Here is a 23,266-nt window from a genome sequence, read left to right on the forward strand (position 1 = left end):
TTTTGATGGGTTTTGTTTGGCATTGTATGCTGGAGTTAGGCAGTTATATTTTATGAATAAATATTTAATTTTAAATCAATGCTCTAGCCTGCCTCAAACAGGAGGCACTGTTTACATCACAGTACAAATATAAAACAATACAATTTACTATCAGAACTCTGAGAACATGGAAGCTTGGTAGAATAGGGCTATTTTGCCTGCTTTTTGACTGATCAAGGGCTGGAGATTAGCCTTCAGGATCTTCACAGTGGAGATATGCAAAGTATGGGTTTCATAAAGAAAAAAAAAAGCAACTTTATGCCATATCCTGCTAGCTTTCTAAGAGGTGGGGGGGCAGGTGGGACTGGGTTGGGATGTACTTCCCATATGGGAGATACCTGGTGTATCCTGGTGCTGTTTCACGTTGACCTCAACGTTACTCAGTTCACCCAGAACTGACTATATCTGCAACCCTACCAGGAGATCAACCATGGCAGGACATCTTCCTCCCAGTCTCCCCTTCATTCTGGAGACTTTCAGTTTCCAATCTGTCTCCAAAAGCTGCCCCATTTAGAAAGTTCAACAGTAATCCAGCAGTGCCACCATTAAGGTCAGAACCATCATCTCGGAAGCAGTGGTGGGATTCAAATTTTTTTACTACCTGTTCTGTGGGCATGGCTTGGTGGGCGTGGCAGGGGAAGGATACTATAAAATCTCCAGTCAGAGGTGGGATTGGCCGGGTCTCCGAACTACTCAAAATTTCCGCTACTGGGGACTTCCGGTTTGAAGGGCTTCAGCGACAGACAGAAATCCGAGATCGTGCGCGGTTTCTGTCTGGGCTCGCCGCTGGAGTGCCCTGAGCTGGCTGGTTTTGGGGCTAAGCCACCCCGTAGAAGTGGTGAAGAGGGGGGAGACTGCCAGCAGGGTCAAGGAGAGCCGCATCTCTCCTCCTCAGCTGGCCATTACTCCCTTTCCCGAAGGCAGTTGCAGCGGTGGCCAGAAATGGCCACCACAAAGAAGAACTCAACCGGAAAAGAACATGCAGGAGGAAGATAAGAAGTGAAAGTTTTGGCTGACTGAGTTAAATTGTAAAAGCAACAACCAAGGTACCCTGGAATTTAAACTTACAAAAAATAACATGGCTCCCAAAGAAGAGTTGGAAGCAGCGAAGGAAAGTGAAAAGGGAAAGGTTTGGCTTTTTTCCCCCTTCTCTCTCCTTCCCTATACTGACAACTAAGAGACTTAAAGAAATTGGAAAAATCCGCTTTGACATCAATAGGAAATTAATCTGAAAATAAAACAAAATGCCAAAGGGATAACAAAGATTTCTGGACATTAAAAACTTTCTTTTTCATAAGCAGGAAGGGAGAGAAAAAGAATAAGGGCAGGATCTGGAAGAGGGAGGAGACTGCCTGGAATTAAAAAGAATCTAAAGTAAAACTTCAACAAGACTTCTGAAAGATACATTTTAACTGAAACTTTGCAACTAAATAGTAACCCCAGGAAGAGAAAGTGAAAAAAAAAGAGCAAAAAAGAAACATGTAAACATGCGTGTATTTGGATTATTTGGTGATCTTTGGATTTTTGGTTATTATATTTGAATGACTAAAATCAATCGGGTGGTTGTTTAAACATTTATACAATGGCACCACTTCTGGATGAATTGAAAATGGAACTTAAAAAGTACAAAGAAGATGCACAAGAAGGGAAGGGTTCTTTTGGCTTCGTTTTTCAATTCTTAGAAATGGAGATTTGGAACTATGAGAAACAACAAGAAAAGACTGCAAAACAAGAAGACTGGGACAAAGAAGAAGCCATCTTTAATGAACAAGTAATTCTATGTGGGGAAGAAAAAGGAAAGGGGGGGAAAGAGAATGAAGAATTTAAGATTTAAAAAAACAACCAAAGAAAAGAAAAATAATTTGAAAAATAAGTATAATACTGGATAGCAACAGAAAAGGGGAATACAGAAGAGAGAAACAGAGGTGGAGAGACAAGGGGGTAAAAAGGGGAGAGAGAAGAAGAGAGGGAAGAAGGAAAGGAAAAGAAGTTACAAAGGACGGGAGCAAGATATAGAGAAACAGGACCTATTTAGAGATAATGGGTGAAAATCTAACTGAAAAAGGGATTCTGTAAAGGTACATAAGATTGTATTGTTATATTAGTAATAGAAATAACTTCAGAAAATTGGAAACAATGTATGATTAAAATGAGGGATAAAATAGTTAGTGTGATTTAGTGAAATGTTTGTGAATAAAATAAATGAAATAAAATAAATGAGAAAATTGAATTAGGAAGGAAAGGGAATATTTTAATTAGTTAATGTTTTATAAAATATAAGTGAAGAGGGGAGGAATTAACTATGGAAAGCTTATAATTGTCCCCATAGAAGTGTGATATTTAATTGAAAAGTAATGTTAAAGATGTTAAGACTTTAATGAATATTAATATTAATGATAGAATTGAATTGGAATGGAATGTTGTTTTAATTATATACATTTATATATTTTTTCTTTTTTTTAAGAATACAGTGTGTATTTTAAGAATGTACCAAGCAGAATCTGAATGGAAGTTATGTATTATATTGAATGTTACAACTTTAGGGAAAAGATATAAAGGTGTCATACTCCAATCAGTAACTACAGGAGAAATTTTGTTTAATGAGAAAAGATAATAGATAATTGAAACAGGACAGACAAAAAATATAAATACAATGATTTGAATTGAGATGAGATAATTAAAATAAAATTGAGAAAATTAAAAGAGGGGAGAAGCTATGCAGAAAATGTAAAATAGTAATAAGATATGGAATAGAATATAAAAATGAGCATGAACCTGAATTTGTGTCTGTACGAAGAAATGTAACCCGGGATTATGCTGCTTTCAAAAAAGATGTTTTATTTGTATTTTTTTTCTCTTTGTGAAAACTCAAATAAAATTTACAAATAAAAATAAAAATTCCGCTACTGGTTCTCCAGAACTGATCAGATCCTTCTGAATCCCACCTCTGCTCTGAAGGATCATGGTAGCTATAATCAGGAGATGGAAAGAAAGTCCCAAATTCTGAATCAACTGCTTTGTGGGGTAGCCAGACTCCAGGACTAAGATTTTGAGATGCCCCATTCATGGCTGGCATTATAGAACTTTTCACAGAAGAACCACACCCAGGCATGGTAGAACTTCAGTGGTGGGATTCAAATTATTTTTACTACCATGGCTTGGTGGGCGTGGCAGGGGAAGGATACTGTAAAATCTCCTGTCAAAGGTGGTATTTGCTGGTTCTCCAAACTACTCAAAATTTCCGCTACTGGTTCTCCAGAACTGGTCAGAACCTGCTGAATCCCACCTCTATGGAACTTAGAAAGAGTGATTCAGAATGGAATTGAATGGAATGGAGAGAGGAAAGGAGAGGAGAGGAGAGAGGAGGGGGAAGGGAAAAGAGAAGAGGAGAGGGAAGGGAAGAGAAAAGATAAGAGGGCAGAGGAGGGGAGGGAAGGGAAAAGAAAAGAGAAAAGAGGAGGGAAGGGAAGCGAAAAGAGTTGGAAGTCACCTTGGAGGTCTTCTAGTGCAAACCCTGGCCAAGCAGAAGACCCTATACCATTACAGACCAATCGTTGTCCAAACTCTTCTTGAAAACCTCCAGTGATGGAGTACCCACAACTTCTGAAGCCAAGTCGCTCCATTGATTCATTGTTCTCACTGTTAGCATGTTTCTCCTTAGTTCTAGGTTGCTTCTCTCCTTGATAAGTTGCCATCCATTACTTCTTGTTCTGCCTTCAGGTACTTTGGAGAATAGGTGGACCCCCTCTATTTTGTTTCAGCCCCTCAAATATTGGAAGACTGCTATCAGGTCACCCCTAGTCCTTGTTTTAGACATACCTAATTCCTACAACCATTCTCCGTATGTTTTACCCTCCAGTCCCCTAATCATCTTTGTTGCTCTTCTCTGCACTCTTTGTAAAATCTCAGAATAAGTCTAGCAGAATGGGTCCTTCTGACAGAGGCCCCTCTGGCCTCTTGCTTTGATGCTGGCCAGGAGGCAGCTTGTGGACTTTAAGGCTCCTTGTTGAGGTCAATTGAAAAGGGAAAAACTGGGAGTGGGTTTGGGGGACATGCCAACCTTGGCTAAAATGGGCACGTTGTGGACCAGGCTACCATGGAAGGCAAACCAGGCTCCATCTGTCAACTTTGGTCTTCATATAGCCTCCTTAGTGGGACAGAACATAACATCATTACTTTATGATTAAGGGTTGCATGTTCCCTCTGGGCTAATTGTCCCCAGTTACAGTTATGTCCCTCAAGCACGACCAGAGTCTTCTCCCTCCTTCAGCCTGGCTGACTCCATAAAGAATCCCACTCTTGGGCCAAGGAGGTTGGGTGATGCCTTAAAGACATTGGAGACCAAGCGCCTTCCATTCATTTGTCTTCTGTGCAGGAGATGCTGGAGAAGACCCAAGTGAAGCCAATACTTCTTTCCCTCCCCTCAAAAAAGAATGGACCAAGAGCCATGCAGAGGTGAGGTTCATCACCACACCTGGAGAATGACAGCAGCCCCAACCCACCCATTCTGTAGCATTACAGAATGCCTCCCACAAAGCATCCATGTTAAGCTTGTCCCCTCCTTTTCCTTCAGCTAGTATTCTATCTCCCGAGCTTTAAAGGGACACCCTTACTATGCCTCCAAGAAGTGAAGGCAGACCATTAATGATTCCTTTATGTTTACTTCCAGGTAAAAGAAAAATATTTCTTCAGCCAGGTGCATCAGGTCTGGGTCCGGGAAATACGTGTCTGGTGTGAGTTTGTGCAACCCTCTTTCAAAAATATTCAAGTTAGATCCCCTCACCCTAATTTATGGGAAAGGGTTGTATGCTTAAGAATGGACTGTGTGAAGAAAGATTTTCTTTGGTGTCTTCTGAGGCAACTGGGCTGTCTTGTTTGTCTTTGAAGATGTTTTGCTTCTCATCCAAGAAGCTTCTTCAGCTCTGACTCTGGAGAATGGAAGGATTTATACTCCTTGCAGACAGCTGGTCATTTGTATTCTTTTAGAGAGTTGTTGAGGCTACTTGGAGGTTTAACTGTGTCCTCAGGGTCACCTGAGTAATGCAGGAGAACAGGAACCATTTTCACCTCTCAGATGACCCCGAAGACACAGATAAACCTCCGAGTGGCCTCAACAACCCTCTAAAAGGATGCAAATGACCAGCTGTCTGCAAAGATCCCCACCAAGAAGCTCCTTGGATGAGAAGTGAAATGTCTTCAAAAGGAAAAACAAGGAAGTCCAGTTGCCTCTTGGAAAAGCACCTTTGGGACAACTGTGACCTGGAGGACTGAAAATCTCCATAGACATTTGGTATCTTCTAAATCTCTTTCCAAGGCTGGGATTTGAGCTCGTTTATATTTTTATTTGCCTTCTCGTGTTCTTTTTCCATTTCTGAGACACCATGTTTTAAATGTGGAGGCCATAATGTCATTTTGAGCCTGGATCTATCATAGTGTCAGACTGTGCTCCCTCTAAATCCCAAGAAAGAAATACTCAGACTCCATGGTGTAGAGCAGAATTATTCTTTTACTGGAAGATGATGTGGTAGCAACAGAATCAATTCCGAAACTAAAAACTGGCGGGCAAAACACATATACAAAAGGATAGAATTGCTCCCCCCCCCTCCAAAGATCAAATGATTCTTCCAATTAAAACTTCTGAATAGGATCATGTGGTCATCTCCAGGTGATGATGAGGCTACTGTCAGTGACCTTGACATATTTTGATAAAAGTTCGCAGTTGCGCAGAAAAGGACAGAGGCTAGCGAAGAAATGGAAAGTTAAAGAAAAGAAATCCCCCCTCCCCTTCTTAACCCAGCAAAGGAATGCAAAACACCTCCTGCCTTCTTCCCTTCCAAGTTTCCCCCCTCCCACCATTTCATGGCAGCCGAAAGAGAAAATGGCATAACAGCAAATAAAGAATAGAGAGGGGTGAAGATATCTTGAGGCTGACACATAGCTTTCTAGAAAGACATTAGCATCCATAGTTTTACTCTTCTTTCTACAATGACTTTTTCTTTATTTGTGTCAGAAGCAACTACAAATTATGGACGTAACATTCAGCCCTGAGCAGATAAAATAGGTATAAAGTAGGTCACAGAACCCCCATTTTATTAGATTGTCATTTGATCTTCCTACCTCATGCGCAGTCTACTTAGCAATTTCCATACAGGCCAAGATTAGTCTTGATCAAGGGTCAGACAGTTGTGTGGTTGTGCCCAGTTGGTTGGTAGCTTCTTCCTCATCTTTCATAGTTCCAGAACAGTCTGTGGAAACTGGTTGTTAGGAGAGGAGGAAGTTTTGAGGGAGCTGTTCTCAAGCCTTGATCTACAATGTCCTAACATGGAACTTGTTTCCCACATAATCCTCTCCACCAAGCTCTCTGCTATAGTGTTCTTCCTTAGCCTTCTACTGAAATCTTCCATGACTTTCTCTGGAATTTCCAAGGTTGCTCCTTGCTAATCTAGCCATACATTCTGAAATTATCCAAGGTTGCTTGAAGCTTACCCTGTTAAGACTCAAGTCAGTCCCCAAGTGCAGATGGAAACCGTGGCAAGGGTTCTTCATTTTTCTCCTTATCAGAAAGAGGTTCTCCTTAGTTGGCTGGATGAAGATGGTGCTTCCAGGAAGAGCAGGAAGAGAAAACCTCAACTGAAGACATCGAATGAACATGTTGAGAAAAAGTCCCCGAGATGAACAAAAAGAGAGAGAGATAAATCATTGGAGGTACAACATAACACTGTGAAATGTAAGCAATCCAGTAAACTAGAGTAATATGTACATGATGCATGAAGTATTCAGGCTCAGTTGTAGAATAGAGAACCCCTTCAAGTGACACTGCAAGACAATTGAAGCAGATTCCTGAGTCCTCCTGCTTGGAAAGCCATATTTGTTAGTCTCTTCAAGTTGTGTAGTTATGACTACTCATCAATATGGGAGATCTGAAAGATGTTTCATTTACTCTTCATCAAGAAATGAATCCAAAAGACAAGGAGAACTAAGAGATAATTAAAATGGATGAAATAGATCAGGCAGATTATACATTAAGAGATATAAAAAATGGAACTGGATAAAAAGAAAGACATTTTTGAAGTGAGGATAGAGATACTGATAGATGTAGGGAAGGTCTGGAAGTGAGATGTAGAGATAGAGGAACTATTTAGATCAAATATGAATGATGCATGGAGATACAAAATCCCAAGGGAGGAGTATGGAAAACATGCCAAAAAATCAACAAGAATTAAAATAGTAAGATGAACAAGAGATGATGGATAGAAATAGAATACCTACAAATATAGGATTTATACCATTAAGATTTAGAATAGAGGTAGAAATTAGAAAGAGGGAAAATATTATTATGTATACTTTTATATAAGACTTTACAATTAGTATTTAGATGAAAGAATCAGAAGTTGAAAGAGGGTTGTATTGTGTATACGAAAATAAGATTATTATGGTTATTAGTATTGTGTATTAAAATACTGAATAATTAATTAATTAATTAATAATTATTTAATTAATTAAATGACAAAGGGTGGAGCAAATAATATTAACAATTTTAATTGTAAGAATTATGTTATTACAATGATGTGAGTAGGATTAATGTTATTAATATAAAATCCCAAGGGAGGAGTATGAAAAACATACCAAAAATTAACAAGAATTGAAGTATTAAAGTGAACAAGAGATGATGGACAGAAATACAATACCAAGTAATTGACTCTTCATCAACCAAGGCTTGAATGTGGAATTATCAGACGTTCTCTACACCCAAGAAGAGTCTTTGAGATTTAAAGGGATGGGAGAATGACTTGCCTCCAGAAATTGCGGGTGCTCCAATGCTGGAAGTTTGAAGAAGAGATTGGGCAGCCTTCTGTCCACAATGGTATGGAGTCTCCTGTTTGAGGAAGGAGTTGACTCCAGTTCTGTTATTCTGTTAACTGTTTGATGGCCATTGTAGAGTTGACAATGGATAATCTAGTAGCAAAGATGGGTTTGGTTTGATCTTTCCTGAAGGATGGTGGGATGCTTTCCTAAACACTGACATTAATGTTGTTGTGTTTCCTTCCTTCTTATTTGATGAGAGCATCTCAACTTTTCATTGTTGTGATTTATTTTGTTCAGAAGGATAAGTCAGTCCAAAATTGCAAAAAGTCAGGACTTAAAACAAGTGTCCATTCTGAGCCAGAACAACAGATTATTTGAAAGAGTTCAATTGATAGGAACAAAAAAAAAAATAACTTAGTATCTTTTCCACCTTCAATTAAGTGCATGATTTATATTTTGTGTAGCCTGTTTAATCCACTACAAAACCTGAGAAGACAAGTCAAAATATTTGCTTTGTAGAATTGGTGCATATGTGGAGGTAAAAAAAATCTCATTCAGATATATTTTTGCTCTCCTTCAGCGTCTTCGCTAGGCAAGATCCCTGCATTCTCATGGATTTCAGCAACTACACTCGTGTTAGTGAGTTTGTTTTTCTAGGTTTCTCCAACATCACACACGGCCAGGTCTATCTCGCCCTGCTGTTCCTCACCATCTATTTGGTCACCATTCTGGGTAACTTCATGATCATCACTCTCATCCTGGTAGACTCCCACCTTCACAGTCCCATGTATTTCTTCCTCAGCCACTTATCCTGCTTGGATGTCTGCTACTCAACGGTCACCGTCCCCAAGATTCTAGCAAATCTCCTTCTCCAAAGGCACACCATTTCCTACAACCATTGCTTTGCTCAGATGTTCTTCCTGATGTTCTTCTCTGGCTCAGAATGCTGGTTGCTGGCTATCATGGCTTATGACCGCTATGCTGCCATCTGTCAGCCTTTGCACTACTCACACCTCATGAGTTCAAACGTTTGTGTGACAGTAGCTGTAATGATCTGGATCTGGGGCTTCCTGGATTCAGCAGTTCACACAGCCTTGGCTTCCAAGTTACACTTCTGTGGAGATAATCAGATCCACCACATCTTCTGTGACCTCCCACCACTGCTGAAGACTGCCTGTGGTAATGTGCACATGAGCCAGATGACCTTACACATAGCCACCATATTTGCAGGAATGGCCCCTTTCTTTTTGGTAGTCATCTCCTACTTCTACATCCTTGCCTCCATCCTGCGTATCCGTTCCAACTCAGGTAGGCAGAAAGCGTTTTCCACCTGCTCTTCTCACCTGCTGGTGGTCATCCTTTATTTCGGGAATGGGTTGCTAAACTACAACCAGCCCAGTGCTGGCTACTCCCTGGAGATCGACACCCTGATTTCCACAATATATTGCATTGTCACCCCCATGATGAACCCCTTGATCTACAGCCTACGCAACAAGGAGGTGAAGGGTGCTCTTCGGAAGGTCCTGGAAAGACACAGGAGAATATAGGATTCTTCTCGGATGTTGTGAAGGCCACTTTGTAGTCCTTTCTGGAACATCAAGAGGCCAACTCTTGTTTTTCCTGACTATATTCAGAGCAGAAAAGATACATGAAAGCCGTGGTGGGGTTGCTGCAGGTTCAGACCAGTTCTAGCAAACCCTCATGAATGATGATCAGTTGGCCCTGTCCAGCTACCCCTGCGCTGTCCTGCCTTACAGTTCTTTCTTTTGCAGCTCAGCCGATTCGCGCAGCCAAGTGGGTTTCCGCACCTCAGCTGTTCTACTTACCGGGGAAGGCTAGAAGGTGAGCTGGAGTGGTTCAAAGTGGCGCTTAGTGGATGCTGCACTCGTGCGCTCACAGAACCAGTTGTTAAACTGATTGCAGCCCAGCCCTGCATGAAAGACACTGTCAGGACTCTCATTCGGCCACATTAGCTCTGCTTTGCCAAATGCCAGTCTGCCCTATCCAATTGGGGGAGGAAGGGAGCGACAGAGTATTAAAGGGGTGGGCTTGGATAAGGGGTGTCAAACAGAGGTGGTGTCCAGCAGGTTCTGACCAGTTCTGGAGAACCGGTAGTGGAAATTTTGAGTAGTTCAGAATACCACCACTGACTGATCCCACCTCTTCTCTGCTTCCTGAGTCCCAGCTGATCCGCTGGGTCTTCTTTTGTTGCCCTGCACAGGAGAACAGAGCTGGAAATCAGATTAGTGAGGTGGGGAAGGAATGGAGATTTCGCAGTGTCCTTCCCATGCCATGCCCACCAAGCCATACCCACCAAGCCACGCCACACCCACAGAACCAGTAGTAAATTTTTTTGAATCCCACCACTGGTATCAAAGCTACTCTTCGTACTGTCCCATGAGAGCTGCCAGCCGTTCCAAGGCCATATGATGGAATGCAGCACCATCTAGCCCCACAGCCAGGGACTGATACCACAATAATTTATTTGAATGCCACTGGACAATAAAAGATAATCAAGGGGGAAGGAGGGGAAGGAGTAAAATTAACCACATGTTTTCAGCGCGAAAGTTCAGATCCGGCTTTGCTATACTGCAACCACTTGGCTTTACTAAAGTATACTTTCTTTAATAATGGATTCAAGAGACTTTCTTTCCTAACTGACCAAGTTGATTTGGCTGACAGACACTAGATGTTTGGTAGATTCTCACAATCTGTTAACTTTCAGGCTGACCATTTTCCTGCAGGTTTTCACCAAACAACCTGCTTATCCAGTTAAACGTTAGCAGAAATATTGATAGAAATAGCTCCTGAAACAACACAGGAGAATTAGGATGTTTCTTAGACATGCAAGTTTCAAACACTTTCTGACGCTCGAAGAGAGCAATTCTGGCTCTGGCACCTGGTTTCTGGGTAGACACAGTCAATGGTTTTCAGGTTGGCTGCCTTCCTTAAGGCTTTCTCCGGAAAGAGGTTACAACATGCTTCAGAATGAAGAGGTTGGTGGGAGCATGGAGAAAGATAATATAGCAAGGGATGGATGGAGACATGGATTGATTGATTGATTGATTGGTGTCATTTTATTAGGTGAGCCTGGAGAGCTGATGGTTTAACAATATATTGTCATGGAAGGAGTTGAGCAATGATGTGCAATCTCCCCCCCCCCCCCACTTCATGCAGGATAGCTAGAATTCTGAAGGAAATATTTATTTGCTATATGTATTTTCCTCACATGGCTAGGTTGTTTAGCAAATTTATCTGGAACAATTTGGGGGATTTTCCTTTTTCCATTCCCCTCCCAATGTTTTGTTTGTAATTTTGTCCTTTAAATTGCAAATTGTCTATGGGGTTTATTCTTTTCTGAATATAATAAATTAAAAATGGCAAGCTTGGCCTGTTTTCTTTCCAATCATCGGTTATCTAGTTTAGCCATCATACTCACTTGGCTAAACTCCTGAATTGTATTCCTGTGACTGGGGGGGGAACTACAATGGCTGGGACTTCAGGAACTGGTTGTAAATCCCAACATCATCATTTCAAAGGGTCATTGAAGTCATCATTGTAACTAGACGACCACCTCTCAGAAGGGAGGGAGGGAGACAGTAAGCAGCAATAGCCCTTAGACTTATATACTGTTTCACGGGGCTTTCCAGCCCTCTCTAAGCGGTTGACAGAGTCAGCCTATCGTCCCCAACAATCTGGGTCCTCATTTTACCCACCTCGGAAGGATGGAAGGCTGAGTCAACCTTGAGCTGGTCAGGATCGAACTGCTAACTGTGGCCAGAATTAGCCTGCAACACTACATTCTAACCACTACACCATCACTGCTTGCTTGCTTCCTTTCCTTTCCTTTCCTTTCCTTTCCTTTCCTTTCCTTTCCTTTCCTTTCCTTTCCTTTCCTTTCCTTTCCTTTCTTTTCCTTTCCTCCTTCCTTCTTCCTTCCTTCCCTCTTAGCAATAGCCCTTAAACTTATATTCCACTTCACAGTGCTTTCCAGCCCTCTCTAAGTGGTTTACAGAATCAGCATATTGTCCCCAACAATCTGGGACCTCATTTGACTGAAGGATGGAAGGATGAGTCAACCTGGAGCTGGTCAGGATTGAACTGCTAACAGTGGCCAGAATTAGCCTGCAATACTACATTCTAACCACTACACCATCACTCCTTCCTTCCTTCCTTCCTTCCTTCCTTCCTTCCTTCCTTCCTTCCTTCCTTCCTTCCTTCCCTCTTAGCAATAGCCCTTAGACTTATATACCACTTCACAGTGCTTTCCAGCCCTCTCTAAACCTCTGGCCCTCAACAATCTGGGTCCTCATTTGACTGACCTTTGGAAGGATGGAAGAATGAGTTAACCTTGAGCTGGTCAGGTTCAAACTGCTAACAGTGGCCAGAATTAGCCTGCAACGCTACATTCTAACCACTGTGCCATCACTGCTTGCTTGCTTGCTTGCTTGCTTGCTTGCTTCCTTCCTTCCTTCCTTCCTTCCTTCCTTCCTTCCTTCCTTCCTTCCTTCCTTCCTTCCTTCCTTCCTTCCTTCCTTCCCACTTAGCAATAGCCCTTATATACTGCTTTATAGTGCTTTCCAGTCCTCTCGAAGCACTTTATAGAGTCAGCATATTGTCCCCCAACAATGTGGATCTTCATTTGACCGACCTTGGAAGAATGGAAGGCTGAGTCAACTTTGAGCCAGGATCGAACTGCTGGCAGTCAGCAGAGTTAGCCTGAAATACTGCCTTCTACAGTGCCACTATGGCTCTTGGATCCAGTACACTTGGATTTATTTCTAGAGGACCAGCTAAAAGCAAATGAGACAACTGATTTCAGGTTCAAATCTGGAAAAGATTATTTTGCTTTGCCCTCTTCATTTCTCCCCTGAAACTGAACACAAGAAAACTATCCTGGGCCTGCTAATAAATCCCAGAGAAATCAGTTTGGCCCCACAGGATTTCTGCTGTCTGCCCCCCCAGCTCTATTCCCTGCAGGACCCCAGGCAGGAGGACTGCCAGGCCCTCCTGCAAGGCACAATTTCCCCCATGAGGCCCACCTGCCATGGATATTGCAAGCAACTAGGAGACTTGTTCTGTCCTAAGGATGAACATCCAAACACCTCCCTTCCTGCTTTCTTGGCAGAGCATTGACTCTCAGTTCATTGCATCTGAGCCCAACGCTGGGAGAACTTGGAGAGAAGATGATTCTGCTTCATCCACAGCCGGTCTTCTGCAGGTGGGGTAACCAGTAAAGGTGAGCTGCTTTGTGGTCCATGAAAGATTCCCCTTCCATTTGGGATGGGGTGGCTTTGTAAGGAGGTTTGGGGCTTTAGGAAGGAGGGGTCAGGAATGGAAGAGTCAACCCTGGAATCTCCATTTAGGGAATTCCAGAGGTGGCCAAGTCCTTCTGCTTGAGACTCACAATAGACCACAATTTGTAATCAACACCAATCCAGCATCTGCCCTCCTTCTTAGGTTTATCTGCCGCTCCAAACATGGACTTTGATTTGACCAAACAGCTCCTTGGTTGAAAGGTAGGAGCTGGAAACTGACAGGTAGACCTTCCGGTTTCCTTTTTTATGAGCAGACAAGGAACTATGGAGGGGTTCCAGATTCGAGATAGTCAACCCACATCATCTGCATGCAACCTAAGCCAACTAATTATTATCTATTGATATTAGCCACTGTAGCAAGGTGGAACTTCATTGTTCAGAGGTAATGTATATCAACACAATCTGAAGAGGAAGGAGTTGCTTTTGAGTTTGGAAGCGCTGTCTTCCAAGGGTGCCATTACCCCAAGGTGTCCATCTACATGGAAAGCAAGGTCTCCTAAAGCATTTCTACAAAGCAAAGCACCACATTGTCTTTCTGATTGTGAAGTCTCTTGGTCCATTTCCCACATATGAATCGTTTTCTGGACTCCAGCAAGAAAGGAGAAATGAGTTATATTACTAAATCTGTTCCTAGCGAGATCACTTTCTTGGATAGTCTCTGCAAATATCATCTCTTGACATGTTTCAGAATTTAAATAGACCTTCATTTAGAGGAGGGGGACAAGTGTTCTACCAAGACCTTCCGGTCTGTCGAGAACCAGAGATGGCAGCTCAGTTCTGCATTAAAGCTAAGAGGAATACAAGCATTTTGGAGGAGAAGATTCAAAGGACATTCAAAGGCATAATTTGGGCTGGGTTGAATGCTGAATTAGTGAGAGACTTGAAGATCCTTACTGAAGGGCAAAGATAGCATAAGTTGTGAGGGAGCTTAGAGGTCTTCTAGTCCAACCCCCTATTCAAGCAAGAGACCTTATACCATTCCAGAAAGTGGCTGTCCAGTAACTTCTTTAAAACCTCCAGTGATGGAGCACTGACAACTTTTGGTGGCAAGCTCTTCCATTGGTTAATTGTCCTCCCTGTTTGGAAGTTTCTCCTGAATTCCAGGTTGTTTCTCTCCTCGATTAGTTTCCATCCATTGCTTCTTGTCCTGCCTTCAGGTGCCTTGGAATATAGATTGACCTCCCCTTTTTTGTGGCAGCCCCTCAAATATCACATCACCCCTAATCCTTTTCACTAGACCAGGGCTCTTCAAACTTGACAGCTTCAAGACTGGTGGACTTCAACTCCCAGAATTCCTCCTCCTCCAGTCATGTTAGCTCAGGAATTGTGGGAGTTGAAGTCCACAAGTCTTAAACAGGCCAAGTTTGAAGACCCATGATCTATTCTGTCTGTCTATCCTATCCTCTCTCTCCCTCTCTCTCTCTCTCTCTCTCTGCCCCCCCTCTCTCTTCTACCTCTTTATCTATCTATTTTATCTATCTATTCTATCTTTCTCTCCTTCTCCCTCCATCTATCTGTTCTAACTCTCTTTCTCTATCTATCTATTCCAGGGGTCTTCCAACTTGACAGTTCGTGGACTTCAACTCTCAGAATTCTTCCTCCAGTCATGTTAGCTCAGGAATTTGGGGAGTTGAAGACCACGTCTTAAACTGGCCAAGTTTGAAGAGCCATGATCTATATTCTGTCTGTCTGTCTGTCTGTCTATCCCAGGGGTTCCCAACCTGGGGTGCTCGCACCCCCTGGGGGTGTGAGATGATATTCCAGGGGGTGCGAGAAAAGTCCAGGTAAAAAATAGGATATTGGCTATATGTTGGCATTTTTATTTTCTTTTGCAATGGATTAACTTAACTGAGCAAAATATAAATTTCAGGGGGTGCGAGGTTCAAGTGAAATTTCTTTAGTGGTGCAGGGCGAAAAAAAGGTTGGGAACCACTGGTCCATCCTATCCTCTCTCTCTCTATTCTACCTCTTTATCTGTCTATTCTATCTATCTATTCTATCTTTCTCTCCATCTCCCTCTATCTATCTATTCTACTTCTCTTTCTCTATCTATCTATTCCAGGGGTCTTCCAACTTGACAGTTTTAAGACTTGTGGACTTCAACTCCCAGAATTCCTCCTCCAGTCATGTTAGCTCAGGAATTTTGGAAGTTGAAGTCCACAAGTCTTAAAGTGGCCAAGTTTGAAGAGCCATGGTCTATTCTGTCTGTCTGTCTGTCTGTCTTTCTATCCTATACTCTCTCTCTCTGTCTATTCTACCTCTTTATCTATTCTATCTATCTATTCTATCTTTCTCTCCTTCCCCCTCTATCTATCTATTCTACCTCTCTTTCTCTATCTATCTATTCCAGGGGTCTTCCAACTTGACAGTTTTAAGACTTGTGGACTTCAACTCCCAGAATTCCTCCTCCAGTCATGTTAGCTCAGGAATTCTCAGGGTTGAAGTCCACAAAGTCTTCAACTTGCCAAGCTTGAAGACCCTTGCACTAGACTAAGCATACCCAATTCCTGCAACCATTCTTCATACTTTTTAGCCTCTAGTCCTCTAATCATCTTTATTACTCCTTCCTGCCCTCTTTCCAGGGTCTCAACATCTTTTCTACAATGTAGTGACCAAAACTGGATGTAGTATATCAAGTGTAATCTTTCCAAGGCATTATAAAGCATTGCTAACACTTCAAGTGTTCTTGATTCCATCCCTCTATTAATGCAGCCTAGAACTGTGTTGGCTTTTTTGGCAGCTGCAGCACACGGCTGGCTCATATTTAAGGGATGGTCCACTAGGACTCCAAGACCCTTCTCGCAGTTACTACTCTTGAGCCAGGTACCCTCTATTCTGTACCTGGGCATTTGGTTGTTCTTACCTAAAGGTAGAATCTTACTTTTCTCACCACTGAATTTCACTTTGTTAGATAGGAGTCCTCATGGATTCCCACAACCAGACACAGAGGGCAGAATTGATCTTCATGCCATTCTCCAGTGTTCGGGGCCACCAGGTCCAACTTTTCTTGGTGTTCCTTGCTGCCTATTTGGCCATTCTGCTGGGAAACTTCATGATCATCATCTTAATTCTCTTGGATTCCGGTCTCCACACCCCCATGTACTTCTTCCTCAGCCAGCTCTCCTGCCTGGATATTTGCCTTTCTTCTGTGGTGGTGCCAAAGATCCTGGTGAACTTTCTACGCCAACATCACACCATTTCTTACAGTCAATGCCTGGCACAAGCTTTCTTCCTGATTGGCTTTGCAGGCTGTGAGCCGGCACTGCTGGCCATCATGGCTTATGACCGCTACGCTGCCATCTGCCAGCCTTTGCACTATGCCCACCTGATGAGGGGCAAGGTTTGCATCAATCTGTCTGTGGTCATTTGGCTCTGGGGCTTCCTGGACTCAGCCATCCACATTGTCCTGGCCTCCAGGCTGGAGTTTTGTGGAAACAACAACATTCCTCACATCTTTTGTGATGTCCCACCATTACTGAAGATTGCCTGCAGTGATACGTGGGTCAACGAATTGACCAATCACATCACCAGCCTCTTTGTGGGCCTCGGTCCCTTCCTTTTCATCATCCTGTCCTATTTTTTTATTTTGATCTCTATTCTGAAGATTCGTTCTAACACCGGAAGACGCAAAGCCTTCTCCACTTGCGCATCGCACATTGCTGTGGTAATGCTCTGCATTGGAAATGGATACTTGAACTACAACCAGCCCAGTTCTGGCTACTCCATAGAGACTGGTGCTCTAATCTCCACATCGTTTTGCATTGTCACCCCCATGCTGAACCCCTTAATCTACAGCCTCCGCAACAAGGAGGTGAAGGGGGCCCTGAGGAAGGTTCTCAGGTGCCGGAAGACAGCATGGTATTGATTTTAGGGGAAGGGGATGTATCTGAGCCCTTCAAAAGAGAACTTGGACAGAAGTATTTTCTCAAGGCACCGGCAATGTTGTTTCCATGAGAAAAAGCAATGGCAGTTGTTGCAAAAACATGAGATATTGTGCATCCTAATGAAAACTCATTTGATGCCAGCTTTCTGTGTTCTACATCAGCGTCCCCTGAAGTTTTGGGCACCAGGGACTGATTCCTGTCTAGTCCCTTCTCCCAAATATTGTCATCCAATGGAATCTAGGAAGTGTGCTTTTTTCATGCCCTATGGCAGGGGTCGCCAACCTTTTGGATCTCAGGGACCACAAACTCATAATTTTAAATCCCGCAGACCAGAGATCCTGGGGAAATCCCCAAAAAAGTCTGCAGGAAACTCCCCCACCCCATTTTCCTACCGATCAATTGTTCTTTATTTGGGATCGCAGGATACCGTCTCCAGCTCCGTTCTCAGGGGGAGAGAGAGAGAGAGAGACTTTTGGCTTCATGCAAGGAAAGCAGCAGAAGCTGCAGAAGTCTTTCTTTGTCTCCCCCAAACTCCGTCAGAAATGCGTCTTTGCAGCCTCTTGGAGCAGGAGGCCTTGCAGAGTCCCAAAGATTCATTTCTTGCAGAGTTTGGGGGAGAGAAAGAAAGACTTTGGCTGCTTTCCTTGCATGCAGCCAGAAGCAGAAGAAGAAAGAAGCGGAAAGAAGCAGCCAGTGGCCAGGCCAGGCGCGTGGGGCAAGTGGGGCAAGATCCCCTCTCCACCCTTTCCCCCCTCCCCTCACTACTTCATGTTGTTTGTAATACAAGTGACTCAAGCCTTGTGTTCCCATGGGCCAGGTAGGTGGCACAGCCTGGATTAATTGCTTTGGGTGGTCCTTTGGAAGTGACATTTCTCGGTGGACAACCAAAATTTTCTTGTGGATCACCAGTGGTCCCCAGCCCACTGGTTGACGACCCCTGCCCTATGCAATGCTCTTCCCGCTGACTCTCAGCAGGTTTTCACCCCCTTAGCCTTCCCTTAACTTTGAAGACCTTTTTCCTCCAAGGGCTGAGATAAAGTTGGATAATTGAACATCAGCCGGTTGACTTGGTGCCAGGACTTTTTTGTTTTCAATGTTTTAACGTGTTCTGCTTTCTTCGTTTTGATATGGTTTTAGACAGTGGTGGGATGCTGCTGGTTCAGACCTGTTCTAGCTCCAGTGATCAGCTGGCCCTGCCCACTCAGCTCTGCCCTATCCTCTCCTCTATTTCCATGTTTTCCAGCTCAACTGATTCGCGTGGCACAGCGGATTCCCGCAGCTCAGCTGTTCTACTTTCCAGGGCTGCCCGAGAACAGTGGTGGCTAACCTTTTTGGGCTCCCATGCCGAAAATTGTGTGTGCGCTTGTGTGGACATGCTCACATGCCAGCACCCAGAAGGCGATGTGTGGGGGGGGCCCTCATGGCCCCTGTGCATGCACGCACATCCCCCCCCTGGTATGCCATGAGTCTCTGTGCATCACATGCCTCCCGCGCACCACCGCCCAAACATATGTGCCAGATACCTGACAATTAGCTGTCAGGAGGTGGCGTGCACGCATGTGCAGTGGGGCTCTTCCAGGTGACCTCTCATATGACAGCAGAAATGGCTCTGCATGCCACTTCTGGCATGTGTGCCATAGGTTCACCATCACGGCCCTAGAAGGTAAGCTGCAGTGCTTGACATTGGTGTATTTTGAATGCTGTGCACGCTCTCTCATAGAACCGGGAGTAAAAAAGTTTGAATCCCACCACTGGTTTTAGACATTACTTCAATCGAGAGCTTTCCAGAGTTGGTTAGAAGATGGGTGGATATATGCATGTTTCAATGAAATAAATAAAAAATAAAGAGCATAAATGGTGTCCAAGTATGTCTCCCGGAAGTTGAAATCACAGTGTGGCAATTTCCTGTATTCCCTTCCCAATCTCTGCTCACTCTGAAGTCCTTCCAGGCACCTTCACAAGTCCTCCACCCTCAGGCAGGGTAGGAGAATATTTCTCCCAGGCGATGCATTTCGCAAAACTAGCCTCTTCCTTGGGTACCACCTAACTAGCCATGGAATCCAGCTGGGCATCGTTAAATGTCATCCTAAGAAAGTGGGGTGGCTGTAGGAGAGAGACCGGCCAAGGCAGTGGAAGGAGTCAAATGTGGAATTGACCTGGAGTCCCTATGTGGGCACAAAGACCTCCCCTCCCTTGAATGCTGTGGAACATTGTCTAGTTTCACTGAGATGCAAACCGTCAGGCTGAGAAGATGCTTCTGTGTTGTTGTTTTTAACCGTTCAGTCACTCATGTTGATTTATAGGCAAGTAGACTTGAGCAAAAAAACCTCTACAGAATACCCTACATCACCAGGCTTGAAATTTTGGGCTTGGACAACCTTGAACTACGCCGCCTACGGTTGGACTTAAGCGTAGTACACAAAATGATCTGCTACAATGTCCTCCCAGTCAATGACTACTTCAGCTTCAACCGCAACACTACAAGAGCACACAACAGATACAAACTCAATGTTAACTGCTCCAAACGTGATTGCAGAAAGTACGACTTCAGCAACAGAGTGGTCAATACCTGGAATGCACTACTCTATTGTTACATGCTCTAACCCTCCATTCCTTTAACCTTAAACTATCCACTATTGACCTCACCCCATTCCTAAGAGGTCTGAAAGGGGCGTGCATAAGTGCACAATCATGCCTACCGTCCCTGTCCTATTGTCCCCATCTATTCGTACCTATTTCCTGTATTCTTACTCACATTGATACTTATACCTATTGTCTTGTAAGCAATTAACAAATCAAATAAATTAATAAATAAAATAAATAAACCCTCCACCTCTGAGTCTGGTTGTTTGTAACTGACATAGCTGTGTTCCAAAACAACAGAGAACACAGAGCATAAAACAAACTTAAGTGATAAAATAGCAAGGCAGGAAAATCAAGACAGGAACAGCAGTGCTGAAATAGATATTAACGCCATATGTGTGGTTTACTCAATCCTCAGCTAAAAATGATGCAAAATGTGACAATCCACGAGGAAGACCAGGGCTTGAGAAATTGTCCCATTGCTTCTTTCTGCTCATGTCCAGAAAGATTCAGGCACCGGAACTGCCAGTAGAAGATAGTAGATTTGGGCAGCATGCAAGACTGATCCATAATACTGAGAAAATGAAGATACCTCTGCAGATGAAAATATAATTAGAAAAATATTAGACTGTGCGGAGATGGATAGATCAACATTACAAATAAAAGATAAGGAAGAAACAGAATATTTTACAGCATGGGACTTATTTTATCAGGGGCTAGATCAAAGAGGTAGAAATTAGAAGATAAAAGATTATTGTTACGTAAAAGTAAATGATGAAAGATTAGTATTACATTCAAGCAAGTATTATTATCATCATTATTATGGTTATTATTCCTATTATTACTAGCATGACTCTTATTATTTTGTCAAAGTGAATGGACTCAGACAATACACTGTTGACTAAGCACTTTTGTATAATAACGGAAAAAATGTATAAATAATTTTTCAAAAACCTAATCCTTTGGGTGCTTCTTTGCCCCTGTTCTATGAGAACAACAGGGAGTTTATCGAGGTCAGAAAAAGCCGTGGAGGTAGAAGAACTTGCAAGGAATCAGAACTTCCCAATTCGTCTTTCAGTTTCCTTTGGCACTAATGTTCCCCGAAACAAAGTTCTCAGTTGCCAATAGAGGATGCAAGGATCAGTGCTAGGGAGATACTAAGACTAATTCTACTAGGTTGGATGGGCCAGATGTTCCTCCTGCCATTCTCCACAGGAAGAGAAGAAGCCTTCCTGGCTCTCGTGGCCTCTGATCATCTCTGGCCACTTGGTTACATCTGCAAGACTTGCCCTACTCCAAGCTGGATGCCCAACTCTCCCCTCATTTGGTGAACGGAAAGTCTTGGGATAACTGGGGGGGACCAGCTGTCTCTGGAGCTTCCTTGTTTATGCTCCTCATGCTGTGTTCTGACCGAGGCCTCACAAAATCACGAAGCAGACTCCTTGTCCTGACAAAACCCCTTTTTATTGGGCTAATGTGAATTCCTATCATTCACATCCAGCAAAGTCCCAGCAAACGGTCTTTCAAGGGTGAATTACAACCACAGACGTTATCAGGCTTGGAGAGTTGCCAGGCCAAGAGCTTCCAAGCGCAACGCTGTACAAGGAAAATCTTGGTAAGGAGTCTCTGTGAGTCACGAACAAATCTTCACACTAATTAAATGAATTAATTGTCTCCTACAAATACCACTCCCCTTTCATTCCTCTTTATTCCCTATGGAAGGGGCCATTCACTGTTCACCTGAGCCTTTACTCCCGAGTTGACCCTTGTTCCTTAGCTGTTCCCTTCTTCTGGCAGCTCTGTGCATATGCCCACTGGGGACAGGCTCCAGCTGTTCTTCTGCCCCACTGAGCTCCAACTCTGAAGGCAGCTGATAACTGTCGGACGGCCTTGGTCCCCATCTCTGCCTCCAACACAGAGCCTTCTTCAGAGCTTTCCCCAGACTCCAGGACTGGCCCATGTTCCTCCCCAACCTCCTCACTGTCCGAATCTGCTGCCAGGCCTGGCGCCCACAACATGCTGTTTTGAATTCTGACTTCTTATTAGATTCAGTATGTAACACAATCTCTACAAAAGCAGTCTATCTGTGGGAAAATAGCAAGAAGAGCTTGGAGGTGGAATGATGCTCATCATCAGCTTAAAGTCATTATGTTGCCCCAAAAGGTCAAAGTACCCCACCCCCCTCTTGAATTCAATGGACCCTTAACTGGCACCAATTTGGAGTTGAACATTCGATGTCTACATTCTTATGTATAGGATTGAATATTAAACGTTTGAAATGTAACATAACACATGATCTTGATCCATTGCACTTGATATTAATCTAGATTGCTAAATTGTACAAGGTAACAATCGGTGGAATTCAAGGCAGTTGGACTGGCACCGTTCGTGGCAACATAATGACTCTAAGCTGATGACGTGCTTAACCTCACCCCTTGTTCTGCCTGCTCTTCTCCTTCCGTCTATTGTTTCATCCTTTGATAAAGACCACGGGGCACTGCAAGGGCAGGAACTTCAAAGCAATAAATCCTTTCATTCAATGGTAACTTCAGGCACTCACTGAATAAATTGTTGTAATACAAGGACTATAGTCTCCAAGGAGAGGGAGGGAGGTTTTTTTTAAAAAAGCCTTGCTTTTTGTTTCTTTAAATGCTTTTGAAGTCAGTTCTAGAGCACCAGCTAAAAGCAAATGGGACAATTGATTTCAAGTTCAAATCTGGAAACAATTCTTATACTTTTTCCTCCCTGTTTCTTGCCATCCCCTGAAACTGAACACAAGAAAACTATACTGGGCCTGCTAATAAATCCCAGAGAAATCAGTTTTGCCCCACAGGGTTTTTGCTGTCTGCCCCCCCAGCTCTATTCCCTGCAGGACCCCAGGCAGGAGGACTGCCAGGCCCTCCTGCAAGGCACAATTTCCCCCATGAGGACCACCTGCCATGGATAATGCAAGCAACTAGGAGACTTGTTCTGTCCTAAGGATGAACATCCAAACACCTCCCTTCCTGCTTTCTTGGCAGAGCATTGACTCTCAGTTCATTGCATCTGAGCCCAACGCTGGGAGAACTTGGAGAGAAGATGATTCTGCTTCATCCACAGCCGGTCTTCTGCAGGTGGGGTAACCAGCAAAGGTGAGCTGCTTTGTGGTCCATGAAAGATCCCCCTTCCATTTGGGATGGGGTGGCTTTGTAAGGAGGTTTGGGGCTTTAGGAAGGAGGGGTCAGGAATGGAAGAGCAAACCCTGGAATCTCCATTTACGGAGGTGGCCAAGTCCTTGTGCTTGAGACTCACAATAGACCACAATTTGTAATCAGCACCAATCCAGCATCTGCCCTCCTTCTTAGGTTTATCTGCTGCTCCAAAAATGAACTTTGATTTGACCAAACAGCTCCTTGGTTGAAAGTTAGGAGCTGGAAACTGACAGGTAGACCTTCCAGTTTCTTTTTTTATGAGCAGACAAGGAACTATGGAGGGGTTCCAGATTCCAGATAGTCAACCCACATCATCTGCATGCAACCTAAGCCAACTAATTATTATCTATTGATATTAGCCACTGTAGCAAGGTGGAACTTCAATGTTCAGAGGTAATGTATATCAACACAATCTGAAGAGGAAGGAGTTTCTTTTGAGTTTGGA

At 43.4% G+C, this 23,266-nt stretch overlaps 2 protein-coding genes across 2 annotated transcripts; both read left to right on the top strand.

Moving 5' to 3' along the window:
• The first annotated feature begins 8,456 nt into the window (after window positions 1-8,456).
• On the top strand, window positions 8,457-9,392 carry LOC113429925 (olfactory receptor 5V1-like). The gene has a single exon (XM_026692422.1). The coding sequence runs from the start codon at window positions 8,457-8,459 to the stop codon at window positions 9,390-9,392; it is 936 nt and encodes a 311-aa protein (XP_026548207.1).
• A 6,694-nt stretch (window positions 9,393-16,086) lies between these two features.
• LOC148130286 (olfactory receptor 5V1-like) lies at window positions 16,087-17,028 on the top strand. The gene has a single exon (XM_087969161.1). It carries the CDS (start codon window positions 16,087-16,089, stop codon window positions 17,026-17,028), a length of 942 nt encoding a protein of 313 aa, XP_087825287.1.
• Window positions 17,029-23,266: the final 6,238 nt, after the last annotated feature.

The sequence above is a fragment of the Notechis scutatus genome, chromosome 6, assembly GCF_049901735.1.
Source record: "Notechis scutatus isolate UNSWTSFEM ecotype Mainland chromosome 6, rNotScu1.2, whole genome shotgun sequence".
In the NCBI taxonomy this organism is placed as follows: Eukaryota; Metazoa; Chordata; class Lepidosauria; order Squamata; family Elapidae; genus Notechis; species Notechis scutatus.